Source organism: Tachysurus fulvidraco, chromosome 6, assembly GCF_022655615.1.
Source record: "Tachysurus fulvidraco isolate hzauxx_2018 chromosome 6, HZAU_PFXX_2.0, whole genome shotgun sequence".
Classification (NCBI taxonomy): Eukaryota; Metazoa; Chordata; class Actinopteri; order Siluriformes; family Bagridae; genus Tachysurus; species Tachysurus fulvidraco.
Genome location: NC_062523.1, coordinates 9,168,220 through 9,183,101, shown reverse-complemented (window position 1 = coordinate 9,183,101; position 14,882 = coordinate 9,168,220). Strand labels below are relative to the sequence as shown.

Sequence of the window (14,882 nt, the reverse complement as noted above, 5' to 3'; positions counted from 1 at the left end):
ATAAATAAAACCTGACCTCAAAATCAAGAAAATAGCCAGCATGATAAATAGTAAAACACAATTGTAAGTTTTAAAGGTGTGTGTGTACATCTGCTTTAACTTTTATTTATTTATGGCATTATTAAGCATAATAATAATAATAATAATAATAATAATAATAATAATAATAATAATAATAATAATAATCCAAAACCTGACCTTGGAGTCACACGGGATTCTATACATATTTCAAGGCAAAATAAAGTTGAGAGACAAAAATCTGTTACAGCACAAGATTTATTCACCAATATACAGATCCATATTTTCCTGCATTGCAGACTGATATTAACACCATCTCACTTTCTCTCTTTTTGTACAGTTTTATATACAGGGATTTAAAATAATCTTTTCATTTACATCAATGGTACAGTATTTCACTTCGGAAATTGCTTTGTTACAGCTCTGCTTTACACCTCTCGGTTGAAATCCTTTTGTACAGCGTAACCACTCATTCCTTAAGACAAATCTGAACACCGTGCCTCAGTCTCAGGGATCCAGAAGATCACATGCATGGCTCACATTAAAGAAACCTGCAAGCTCAACAAGGTCCAACTGACTTAGTAACTTTTATTCACAGACCCACACACGCGCACCCCCCCCCCCCAAACACACACATACACACACGCATGTATTACCACTTACCCTATACCTGATCTAAACCAGGAGCTCATTTGCTTATAACAGCAGCAACTCTGATGCAGTTCCTCACTGAAGCACCTGAGGAGGAACTCACACATGTATTCCAGCTCAAACCAACCAGCTATCCAGAGATTTGATCCAAAAATAAAAACCTCAAATTGCATAGAATCCATCTGAAGTTAAAACAAACAAACAGTGGGAATGACCAACTGTTAGCAGTAGAGAAGACGGAAGAACACCTGAAGAACACCAAACGGAGATCTTTTCCTGTACAGAGTATTTGGATTATGAGGAACGGTGTGTGTTCCTCTGTAATAGTAGCTGAGTATTCTGCAGTAGGAGATGGCATTCACTTCTGGTCTGTTTCACACACACACACACACACACACACACACACACACACACACACACACACACACACACACACACACACACACACACACACACACACACACACACGCACATAAATTTACATCTATTTTCATCCACTGACAACAGCAAAGACTGGATAAAGTGCGTTTTGTATGAAATGAAGGCTTGCACTCATCACATGTGATCCAATCACCATGAGACAGAGAGGGTGGATGAAGCACACCTCTCTTTGGTCTGAGTGAAATCAAGAGAAAGGACACTGATCGTTACACATCCACGGAATAACCAACAAGATACTTCACTAAAAAAGAAATGTACACAACATCCTATTAATCGCAATTGTATGTAGTTACTGAGCTGGAAGAAAATAAACAAACAAAACAACAAAAAACCCAATAAATGTTCATATACATTTGACGTAAATGACAAAAAAAAATGTCTGTAATTGAAACGGACAGCTGCTTTCCACACAAGTACTAAACTTAAACAGCTGAAGAAGCATCAAGGCTACATCTTTTGTACGTTTCATTCGAACAGCATATCTTCATCTACGGCTTCAAGAGTGACTTGAGTGTGCATGGAAAAAGGTACAGCAGTGCTCTTAAGGTCTAATTACACTTTAAATGATGAACGATAAAATAACAGCTACAAAGGAGGTGTTCTGGAGGGTCAAGTCCCCAATAACAAGCACTAGTTAGTATCATTTTTATCTCAAAGTGGTCTCAAATTGTCTAGTGTTCCAACTCAACTATAAGAAAGCCTTCATGAGGGAAAAATGGGTGAGAGCAGTGAAACACAGCATGATGTACAGAACAGGGAGGTGAAGAACAAACTATACAGCGAATGCACAGACCAGCAGTCCTCCAGGTCACAGAGAGGATCTAAAGAAAGTTTATAATAAAACGCTAAAGCCATTCTCATCCCAACACATTTTCACTATACTGCTCATTTTGGAAAAAGTAGAGTTAATCAAATCAGGACTGTAGAGCACGAGATCATCTCGATTGTCCAGAAGCTCTGCCCAAAACACACACACACACACACACACACAAATCTAAAGATTACAGCAGACTGACTTTCCTCTGCCACACAAAATAAGTGCACCACATACAGTACATACCCCAGTTAGGTATGTAAACTCTACAGCTTCACAGAAAATAAAATTCTCAGCATGGGTGACATTATAGATTTAGAAGACACTGTTATATGTTTATCCAAACACACCAGAATTTCTCTAATTTACATACAAACTAAGGCTGCTATCAAACCAAATGGGCAAAAAAAATAAAAATCCACCTTCCACTTAAAACACGGACTGTGAAAGCAGTGGTCCTTGGGAGGTTGTTGGCACATCGGATATGACGCGAGAGATGATAATGACGACGTGCTGGTAGAAGTGTGCAGAGGGGCTGTTTTTTTTAAATCCCACTCTCAAAGGAATACTGAGCAATCCCATCCTATTCCTCAGAAAGTTCGACTAAACCCACTGGTGCCCACAGAAAGTCTGACAAATTCCAATGTGCTCGACAGAAAGCATGATGATCCCACCTACTCCTGAATAAAGCCTTACAGATCCCGCCTACTCCTGAATAAAGCCTTACCGATCCCACCTACTATAGAATAAAGCCTTACCAATCCCACCTACTCCTGAATAGTCTAATCAATCCTACCTGCTCCTGAATAAAGCTTTACCAATCCCACCTGCTCCTGAATATAGTTTGACCAATCCTATATAAAATTCTGCAGAATTCGTCTCATCTGCTGCGTCTAATCCCACACAGAATATTTGACTAATCCCGCCCAAGGCTTCACAAAATCCACCCAATCCTGCTCATTCCTGCAAGAAGTCTGACTAATCCTTCCTGCAGGCATGTTGACTAATCCCGCCAGCTCCCACAGTAATCCCTTGCGTACTTGCAGAATGTTCGACCATTCCTATTCACTCCTAAAGAAAGTTAATTTATTAATTCTGCCCACTCTCTCAGGAACCCCAGTTCCTGCAGAATGTTTGATCGATCACGAGATAATGTTTTTAGACTGAAGATCTATTTTCCAAAAAACGACTGTAAAACATAACTGACTTTTTTCGTTGGGTTCTGTGGGTTTCCGGTCCCGATGCACACCTCTACTCGCCAACTCGGTGTACAGTAAAGAGCATGGTGGATGAAAGCTAACAGGGTTAAACACAAACTAACCCACACACACCCAGACACACTCGAACAGGACTGACACCTACATGCTTATGATTATCCTGCAAGAACAAAATGTCCCCAGGTTCGACCACTAGATGGAGTTTCTGGGTTAATGCACCATCGAGAGAGATCACACGAATATAAACATATCACAAAGATCCTTGAATGAAATGATAGAAGAACCATGACTAAACATTAGGTTATAAATCTTCAGTCATTTTCAGGGATTTATCAGCATGCAGCCAGACAGCACGACAGTCCAGTGTTAGATCGGCTGATGGAAAGAAGACGAGGTAGAACTAATGAATTCGAGGATCCCCGTTTGATTGCCTGACACAAATACAAGACACACATACACACCCAGGTGGACAAAAGGACTTCTGAAGATAATACACGATATTACAGCTTTAGCCATGTGTGTTTGACACCAGCACATCAGAATCATGCTTCTTTTAGCTTCTTCACAAATCTGTTGAAGAGGAAAGTGGTAAGAAATGTTCGCCCACTCTGCATCGGCCCAGGAAGGCCACACATTTGTACAATTCTCCTGCTTTGGGTTCAGATCGTCATCAGATACAAACCCACAACGTTCTTAAACATCTTGGCCTCTGGTATTTGAGACAGACAACTCTAAAACGACAAAATCTAAGTCAACAAAATACACGTCGTTCAATTAAACGGGTTGATTAACAAAAACAAAAAACAAACAAAACTCAAATCATACAGGTCAAACTATACAATAATATATTCTGTCGATTTTTTTTTTTAAAGCAAAGTCAAGGCAAGGTCTCAGATAACGGTAAAAACAAAATGTAATTTTGTTTGAAGATCGAAAACATTTAAAAATTAAAAATACAGCCGTCTTCTGGGACGGAACATAGAGATTGAAAGAAAAAAATAGTATGTTCTATCTTTAATAATAATAAAAATAACAATAACAATAATAATAATAATAATAATAATAATAATAATAATAATAATAATAATAATAATAATAAGACCTTGATAGTAATTGCACAGGACCCAGGAGTTCAGCAGGAATGCATACTGAGACACTGCACTGATTGCTTTGTGTCAGATGAACAACCTAAGATTTATTGCTTACTTTTTTTTTTCTAAAATATAGACTAATCTCTGAAGTCCCAGAACAATAAATAACTATAATCAGCCAGATTAACTGGACCTCCATCTCCACTGCCTGAAATGTGGTTCAAACACTTAATGCTGAACTCGAAACACAGGTAATAGCTTTATTAGGGACTGGCCTGTATTTACCCCTGAAACTTTGGGGTTTAAAGTATAGCTTCTTGTTCAAAATGTGTTAGCCATCCTGTATTGTTTCTATTGAGCGTTCATTGTGGAAATGCATCTGAGACGTGACCAGTGCAGATCAGGTGGTAGTCAAAACATCAAAACGTCCGAAGTCAAAACATCACGCTGTCTTGGTCTGTTCAAAGTGGAATGCTTGTTTTGGTCTGAGGAAAATATAAAGAGAGAGAGAGAGAGAGAGAGAGAGAGAGAGAGAGAGAGAGAGAGAGAGAGAGAGAGAGAGAGAGAGAGATAGAGAAGGGAGGAGAAACAGAACAAGGTGGGCTACTGCATGTGTCCATCCAAATATATGACAAAGTACGATTTTCCATCAGTTTTGTATATATTGTGTCTATATCTGTTTATTCTATGTTTCTAACTCAGCCCAAATAAACCAACGTTTACTGCTGTTTTGTTTTTACCAATTCAGTTTATATAAATTGATTGGAAAATCAAAAGAGAGAGAGAGAGAGAGAGAGAGAGAGAGAGAGACCCTGCTTAAAAAAAAAAAAAAAAAAGGACGGAGAAAAACAGGAAGCAGACGAGATAACCGTGATGCGGGTGTATGAGCTACACCTGTGGTATGAGCTACACCTGCGATATGATCTGCATGTTGAAGCTGGGCGAGCGAGACTGCTTGGTAAGAGGAGCTCCAGGAGACAGCAGGTCTTTCCCACTGTCAGGCCGCACCAGATGTTCCTCTTTCAGACTGAGGCTGGAAAGGCGATGAGCTCCTCCTGCTCCACCTCCGGAGCAGAGTCCTCCGAGTCCTCCATCTGTTCCTGCTTCCTCTGGCTCACCGCTCACTCCGGCGTTCATGCTGCAGGTCCGGCTCAGGCTCTGGTTCTTTTTTATGGGGATCAGTTCGATGGTGTCCAGCGTGATGACGGGTGGAGGAGACTGAGCTCTCTGCGAGTGTTGCGGCTCTTTATGCTTCTCGGCCGAGATTTCCCTGTCTTTCTCCCGGTGTGTGCGACTCGAACTGCTCTTCTTAGAACTCTTTTGCGTGCTGGCTCGTCCCCCTCTGCTCCCCGCCGGTCTGCCTGTGCTCGGCTGGCTGCTGTTGGATGCACCCGAGGAGAAACCTTCATCAGGGTCGTTCAGGTTGAAGGATTCTTCACCTCCGCTCATGCCATCAGTATCTAAGAGAGTGAGAGAGGAAGGGAAATGAGAGACAGGGAGACGAGATGAGAAAAATGTCATTAGAGATTGAAAGAGAGATACATTGAGTCAGAGAGAGAGAGAGAGAGATAGATAGATAGAGAGAGAGAGAGAGAGAGAGAGGGGGGGGGGGGAAATAAAGGAAGTAGTCAAAACATTGAAAGAAGCAATGTATTCCAGAAGGAAAGATGGAGTAAGGGAAGGAAAAGTAATTATTTTGGAAGGAGTAAGAAAGCAAATGGAGGCAGCAATATATTCCAGAAGGAAAGAGGGAATGAATGAATGAATGGATGAATGAAGTATTTTGGAAGAAATAAAGGAAAGCAATGTAGTGAGGGAGGAAGGGGACAAATGAGGCAACATATTGAAAGAAAATGGAATGAAAGAACAAACCAAAGGATTTAGGAAGGAAGGAAGGAAGGAAGGAAGGAAGGAAGGAAGGAAGGGAATGAGTTTAGAAATGAATGAATGAATGAATGAATGAGACAATATATTCAAGAAAAAGACAGAACAATTCAAAGGATTTAGGAAAGACTGAAGGAAGGAAGGAATAAAGGAATGACCACTTCACACATTGCGTATCTAAACAATAAGGAGCTGTAATACAGAGCTGTGCTTCTGAATGCATCTGCGGTGAAACCGTTCTTGAGAAATTTCAGAATCGCAAATAAACTACATATGATTTCCTCTTCATTATTAATCCTGCTTCACATGAGTCACTGCCCTCGTGTAAATCAGCCACAGAAACAGCTTACCTACGAAACCCCTTTAGTTTAATCACAAACTCTGGGTTTATCCGAGTGAGTGAAAAAACACTCGGCTCTCAGGAAATGAAGAGTGCCCTGATGCTTGGAGCTAAAAGAGATTGGAATGGAGTTAACAAATGGCCAGGTTCTCCATCAGTGCAAGAGGAAAATATTCATGCTTTTCCATCAACTGTTCAATCTCAAGTCCTTCTGCAATCACAGCTACTGCACCGGGCTTAACCTTGGCATTTTAATCAGACAGGATTCAAGGACACTGGAGTGTATTCTGCACAAACTCGAGAGATAAATGAGTTTTCGGTACACGCATAATTACTGTGAACTCATCTTCTCCGTTTGCAGAGTTTTAGGCAAAATCAATTCAGTTCAAAAGCGTTAATGCTACTCCCGAGGAACCTAACAACCTCTTAGGAATGAAAAGAATTTGCTGGAGACGTTATGCTATAAAGTCACAATGTAAAAATAAACAAACATTTACAAGAAACGATGGACATATACTGTACGAAGAGCTAGGACATGGTGACGCCAGGAGAAAAGATCGGACATGGTGAAGAACGAGACGTTCGACAGAGATTAAAACAAATATACATGCATGAAAGATCAGGCAGAAAAAATGTACAGTAGTCGTGTGCGATTCGGTTTCTCTCAGGACCTCAGCAGGAAAAAAAGGAAGGAAAGGAGAGGAAGAAAACATGCAGATGTTGAAGCCAGCAGCATGCACGCTCTCCTGTCACTCTCACAGCTCACACAGAGACTCGGCATCGAGTCGAATGGCAGCCGACCCATTCGTTCAGGACTCAGGACATCGACAAGGAGACTGACTGGACTGAGAAGAGAACTAGAAGCTTAGCATACTGTACACAGCCCTCTTAAACGATCCATTCTGATTGGTCCGTTTGGTAAGTTTTTCATTATTTTTCCACATTAATGTGCTCGCTTGAATACATTACTGATTTCCACAAATACCAGATGCCCATAGGCAGATTCTAAACATGCAACTGCTGATATAACTGAGTTTTTGGTGAGATCGTGAGATGTTTAAATACTACACATTTTTTTCCTCAGCAAACTTTGTGACAATCTGCATGTTTTTTTGGTTCATTAACTTCACCAGAGAGAATGAAGAGACTCTGCTGAGGGAAACACTGTTCATATTAAAGTTACAGAGAAAAAAGAAAGCATCTCCTGACCTCCCTCCTCTAGGCATCCCTCCTCAAGACCTTCCTTCCTTTGGCTACCAGTTCAATACAGAACTGAATTGAAGGTTTTCTTATTGCCTTTACATCTTTACATGGTACTGCAGTTTACTACATCTAAATCTGCAGGTTTATGACTGTGAGTTTCCCTGCCTTTAATTAATTACTAATACTCAGCCATGGTATTGCTTTAGCATGACTGATGCCAATTTAATCCGCTGATTTTCAGCAAACGCAAAGCTACAAATACAATGTTTATTTATAGAGCTACGACTGAGTTGATGTGAATGTTTACGTCCCAGGAGAGGCCAGATGGGTCCGTTTGACTTCGACAAAAATGGCAAGGAAGAGCATCACGACACAAGTTAATAATGGACCTTAGCAGCAGAACTCTGCCTCATCGAGCATGCTCAGTCAGTGACCAACAGGCAGCACCTAAGGTCAAAAGTTGATTAGTAGAATGCCGGGGTATCATGCACGTATATCTTTTCCCACCTCGCCCAATCCTGCATAACACTACAGAGACGGAATGGACAGATTTATTAACGTTTAGTTCCAAGCAAAGCTGGCGGAGTCTGGGGAAGCTTTGGTACTCAAAAAGGCAAGGATGTGTTTGAAGCAAATTGAACAAATTCCCCTACTTCGATTGTTTAGTTGAACCTCCCCTTGCCTCTTGCCCCCTCCCCCGGACCGCCTACCCTCAAGTGTGACTGCGAGTATGCCCCTCCCTCCTCGCACGGGATTGGCTGCCGGCTCCGTGGATGCGTGTAGACCGGAACGGATGGAGAGGTTGAACTCGGCCTCGGTCGAGAAGTCAAAACAATCTGTGATTCGACACAACAGGATGGAAACATGCTCCTTAGTGCTGTTTGTATTTTATTCCACAAAGAGCAAAAGCGATGGAGACAGCGGAACCTTTGTCTGGTGTCACAGCAGTGTACAAAAATCAGCAGCACAAAATGACAAAAGAACAATAACAGGAACAAGCATAAAAAAAGAGAGATGCTACAGTACAATATTACAACATAGCTACAACATGAAACAGTTAAAAAGATGGCTTGGACAGACGAGAGATTAGAATAAGAATAAAACAAAGAAAAGAAAAGAATCGAATCCATTTCAAATAAATGGAAGGTTATGAAGTATAACCAGATCTGACAAGCTGTCTTACCTTCTCTCTTCCAGCGAAGCCTGCGGATCGAGGCTGCAGTAACCGCGGAGCGAGAGATCCTCCTGACGGTGGGAGTCACCTCCACCTGCAGCACCTTCTTCCCTTGAGAGCCATCCGGAGCGCTGTCTGGTAAGGAGTTCTTCATTGCGTTCCCCAACTAATGAAGGAGGAAGGAGGGGTGGGGTAACAAGGATGGGAGATATTGATACCGGATCACTGCATGTTGGTCACCGCAGGTAGGTATTTATGCTTTCTGTGGTCAAGAATAATGATGTAATCATCTAGAAACTTTATTGGAAAAAACTAAAACAAGGAAATGGGAAAATGAGCATTGCACGTTAAATGAGACTAGAGAAGGATGGAATATTATTATCAGCCGTGTAGTCGAGAACCTCTTCCTGAAACACTTAAACTAGCACTTTTCTTCCTGGTCGTTTTATGTGTATAATTAAAAAAAAAAACCTGAACAGATTTTTAGGTTGATGGCATCCTAAGTTTGTAATCTAGTAAACCAGTGTTAATGTATTCACCAACAGACTTTAAAGCACTATAGGACATCGCTCTGGCCGTAGATGTAAATGAAGACGGCTTGCTTTCAGAAGGAAAAAAAAATCCCTCAAACTGAAATGGGATGTATATATGGCAATATAGTGTATATCATCACACAAGCCTACTATTTAGTCATCGTACATTAGGAATCAGTGTGTTTGCAGTATTATGAGGTCTTACCAGTAGTGGCTCGGAATAGAGTTCCAGCTGGGCTCTGTACAAGATATCATCCAGTGCCTCTCTGCCCAGCTCCCACTCGCCATTATAACTGCAAGAGGTTCCACACAACATGCATACAGGTGCATTTTAGTAATAATAAACCACAAATGTAAAATGTCCTGATACGGAGATAATAAAGAATAATTTCCATTAACAGCACATCCCGCAGTTTTCATCCACGCCACATCACAATACTTTAAGACATTCAGATGATAGAGGATATGGATCATAATAGTTTTGCTAGATAGTTTGTACTAAATTATACTAAACCTAGATAGTTTGTACTAAATTATACAATTTCGAGGATTCAGTACAATATTTTAACATCAGATCAGTTCCTAAAGTTTCAGATGATAACTGTAATTAAAAAAAAAAAAAATAAAAAATAAAAAAAAAAAAATATATATATATATATATATATATATATATATATATATATATATATATATATATATATATAAACATCCTGATATCTGTAATCATACACATCCACAAAACCACAAGAGATTAAAGGATTTATGATATGCTTAGATTAAAAACAGATTCAACAGCAATTTGAGAAAATATATCATCCATGCACAAATCTTTATAGACCTTTTTTTGTACTAAGCTAAAAATGAAGGCTATTAAGGAAATATTTTGGTAGCTGCTAAAATGTAAGGGATAACAGGAAGTAATCCTTGCATTACAGCAGCTACTGCAAGTATTCCTTTAATACAAAAAATGTAAAAAAAAAAAAAATCTTAAAACTTGATTTTGTTCTGAAGACCTTTCCGTGTGGGAATTGTTTTAGCTCTGACTGTTACAAGAGGCTGACACTGGAGACTCCTTCCAGAAATAAACATCTCCTATGGCCTCCTATCATATCACCACTTACACACCTGTTATTTGAGTTGTAATACGAGTTGAGTTACACTTGAAAACTAAGCAACACCTTCTGACCAATCAGACTGCATGTAGGACATCTGTTTTAAAAAAAAAAAACTTTGTACAGCTGAAATTAGCAAACAAACATAACTCTAGATTTTACCTCAAGAGTTTTCTTTCTATTGCTCTACATCCCACTCTATTACTATAAACTATAAACTGCCCTACAAACTGACTTAAATGTTAGTTAATAAAATCCAGTGTGTGTAGATATAAGGTACAGCTATTATATGTATTGTATAATTACATGCACTGTGTCTCTAATGTCAGCAGAATTAATTAATCTCAGTTGGACTGGGATGTCCGTGCTGTAATTGTAGTTTATAAAGTAAATTAAAAACGATGTTATACTGTATACACTAGCAGCATGAATTCAGGAAGTCTCGGTTCTGTGTTTTGTCTGCTAGGTTTGTTCAGTGAAGCTCGGAGATGCTTATTCGTGTTTAATCTCCAGCCAAAGAAGCCGAGCAAACTCAGAGGAGGGGAACTGGGAGGATCTGAAACCTTGCTCTTTAATCAATGTTAGTGTTAGTGTTACGCTCGTACCCAGGAGGCAGGCGGTGCTCAGGACGTGTACGTTAACAATGTAGATGAATGTGGAGCTGTTCTTTTGGTCTTTTCTTGCCACAGGTTATCTATCTGTAGCGGTGTAATGGGACATGCGAGGGAGTCTCATTTGTCCTGTATTATTCATGACTCTGTACTGAATTTGTAGTGCTAACAAGATCTAGCACTTGCTCTAGCTTTCATGTTTACTACTCCATGATCTGAAATGAAAATCTAAGCAGAGCCTTGAATTTTATTTATTAGAGTTTTCAAAAAATTGCAGTTTTATAAAATAACTCCTGAATGGAAAAAAAAAGAAACCACGAACAAAATCTCCGCAGTTTTGTGCAGTGATGTATTTTCTTAAATCGGTGTTAAATCGTTTTTTTTTCTTCTTTTCTTTAACCAGCTGTGATAAATAAATACATGTGTGTCTTCAATGGGAGTTTAAAATATAAATTTTTGATTGCTATTCAAATTGTTTTTTTTTTTGGTTTTTTTTCTTTTTTTTTTTACAAAATAGCACAAAAAAACAAAACAAAACAAAAAAAACGCCATTTTTGCAAAAAAGTTGAAAAAAAAAACAATTAAAAAGAAGAAAAAGAAAAAATAAGAATAGAAAAACATCAATAAATAAATATTTAAAAATATATACTAAAATAAATAAGTAAATAAATAAATAAATAAATAAAGGACTTATTAACTGACCCTTCTCTTGCCATCACGTGGCACATACTGTAACTTCACCCTTTTCTGATCTGCTTTTTCTTTTGTATTTCCATATAATACATTTCTTTTGTAATGTGTTAAAAGCTAATTTCACAAAGGTGTTAAAAGCTAATAACACAAATGTTCCTATATTCAAAGTAAATTATGATATCAAGCCCATTTCTGCATCTAAAATTTCAAGGTTTTATCTTCAACCACTAAACGTCTGTGTAAGGTTATCAACAGAGGACAAAACATTAAGTCCTGACTCATTTAATATCAGAACTGCGACCATAAAATCATTAATTTGTTTATACTGGTTGAAAGCAGCGATGGGATGGAGGACCAGTGTACAGTGGTAAAATGGGTTAAAGAAGGACACCCTATAATGCACCTTATCATGTTAATGAGCCATAATGAGAAACCTGGACTGGGAGATAACGGTGTCGTTCTGTTCATCACTGTTTCTCATTAGCGTCGGAGTAAAAAAAAAAAACGAAAATCACTGATGTCCAATGAATATTATTGATCTGCTCTCACTTTCCTGCCCTATCTCTCTCCATCCCTGTCTTTCAACCTTATATCACAGCAAAGCCATCAGAGCAGGGACTCCATTATCATCTCTAACTTGTTTAGCAGCGGTCGCATCCAGATTAAATGAAATCGACTGCTCCTCCAGCTAATGGAATAAAAGTGGTGCTAATTGAGGCTTCTTGACGACAGGGACGATCTCTGGAACGAGACGTCACGACTGTCCCGGTCACATCCGTGACATCCCGATAATTTGGATCCAATAGTCAGTGTGTCATCTGTGTTGAGTCTAAATATACCACCGGCACCTCCTATATCCGATAACGTAGCATGAGATGTACTCTTTCAGTGGTCTTTATAGAGACATAGTCTCACACGTAACTGTTTATCTGTGCAATTTACAGTGTATGAACGAGTGTGTGTGTGTGTGTGTGTGTGCTGTATGTGCGAGTGACATAACTAGATATGAGTGTTAGATATCCGTCACTCAATACAGAGGACCATGTGAGTGCTTCCTCTCATGGCTGTACATTTAATGTCTATGCAGACAATTTAAACATAATTTAAATAATTTAAACTCTTATAAAAATGCAGAAATTACATGTCAAGATTTGCCTCGTTTTCTTCAACAGCATTTGAAAAGAAAAAAAACTTTTGCGGCAAGAGAGTTGATGGATAAAATGGAATGACATAATAATTAAAATGACATAACAGAAAATTTAAGACATCTGGTAAATAAATAAATCAGGTTTACTTGAAGATTTACCAAGCAAAACATGTCACACACACTAGGCTGTGTGTGTGTGTGTGTGTGCGCATGTGCTTGTATGTGTGTTATCCATCTATTCATAACTCTATTTATCTTACTAGGAACCTGAAGTACTGTATATCCCAAAAGAATCAGGGCATGAGGCAGTGTACACCATAGACAGGACATCCTGACACACACACACACACACACACACTCTCTCTCTCTCTCTCTCTCTCTCTCTCTCACAGACATGCTCTTGCTCTCTCTCTCTCTCTCTCACACACACACACACACACACACACACACACACACACACACTCTCTCTCTCTCTCACAGACACGCTCTTGCTCTTTCTCAATCATAAACTCTCTCACATACACACACTCTCTCTCTCTCTCTCTCTCACACACACACACACACACACACACACACACACACACACACACACACACACACACACACACACACACACACACACACACACACACACCAAAGGCAGGAATTTATCTGATTTAGCTAATAATTCTAGAAAACCATTTTTTTCCCAAGATACAGATACCTTACATTAAAACCCACTATTAAATGAAATGGCTTTAAGAAAAAAGAACCTCAGTAGTGAAATCTCCAAGAAACACACACACGCTTTATTAGTCAGTGTATGCTGCCTAGACCGGTCTCTATGACGTAGACGTATTGCAGTAGCTCACTTACATGGCATGATAAACAGCGGTGAGCATCTGCACCATGAACTCAGGGTCCAGCAGCACGCGGTTACAGGGGTCACGCCACGTCTTCTGCTGCTGCCGTGGAAACCCACACACGCACAACCTGAAACATACACACATAACCACACACATACTCATTGAGAGAATACTAATACACAGTTCCAGCTTTTACAAAGACATAAATCATCTATCTATTCAGGCACACAAAGATCTAAATAGGAATTTTTTTTCCCCAAGGAGGTTTAAATGTACACTCTGTGATCCTGGGATCCTTCACAACACAACAACAACAACAACAACAACACAACAACAACAAAATGACAGAAGCTATGTTTTTTTTTTACTATGATGCAGCTGTGACAGAGCTGTAATACATGCACACAGGAAAGCTCGGACAAGTGATGTTTTTACAGCATCCATGGCAACCCGCTGTTTAGTCCCGATGCCTAAATGTGTCTCCTAGTTTGGTTAAATAATAGAAAATTATATAAGAAATAAAAATCTGTGCAAGCAGGACTAAAAAACAAAAACAGCTCTGACTGAGACCAGTTATGAACTGGAGTGATGAAGCTGAGGTAATGACCATACTGTCATAAACCATGCTGAGACTAAGCAAGCAGGGTTCGATTTAATTGGCGAAACAAATCCTGGCTTAGGTCATGCTCACTTTGAGTTTAAGTCACATACACTCGCTGTCCAATTTAAAAGGAACACCTGTATACCAGCGTGTTCATGCAGTTGTCTAATTAGCTTTCATGTTGCAAGCAGCACAAACTGCAGATCTTAAAGTCATAACTGATGAGTGTTTTTCACTTCCTGTTTCATCTTGTAGATATTCTTTGGGATCGAGACACTTTGCAGATGCACTTTTTTGTCTCGCTCTAAGGTAACTTTTTCGATAGACACAGCAAAAAACACGTTTCCTTATAATCAGATGTGTTAAACAGCAATTTAGAGAAATACACGCACACACACACACAAACACACACACACACACACTCACACGCACACACACGCACGCACACGCACGCACACACACTCACACACACACATACTCACACACTCTCTCACACACACTCTCACA

General features: G+C 39.5%; 1 protein-coding gene across 6 annotated transcripts in view; it reads right to left on the bottom strand.

Moving 5' to 3' along the window:
- Window positions 1–4,080: 4,080 nt before the first annotated feature.
- LOC113642601 (protein FAM126B) overlaps window positions 4,081–14,882 on the bottom strand; it is a 69,369-nt gene continuing 58,567 nt past the window's right edge. For 3 of the 6 annotated variants that reach the window (XM_047814620.1, XM_047814618.1, XM_047814619.1), the window contains 6 exons: window positions 13,785–13,901; window positions 9,572–9,659; window positions 8,843–8,999; window positions 8,370–8,495; window positions 5,145–5,692; window positions 4,081–4,717 (listed from right to left, as the gene is read on the bottom strand). In XM_047814620.1, coding sequence (XP_047670576.1) covers window positions 4,694–4,717; window positions 5,145–5,692; window positions 8,370–8,495; window positions 8,843–8,999; window positions 9,572–9,659; window positions 13,785–13,901 — 1,060 coding nt within the window. In that variant the 3' untranslated portion in view covers window positions 4,081–4,693. The other 3 variants (XM_047814622.1, XM_047814621.1, XM_047814623.1) reach the window with 3 other exon arrangements.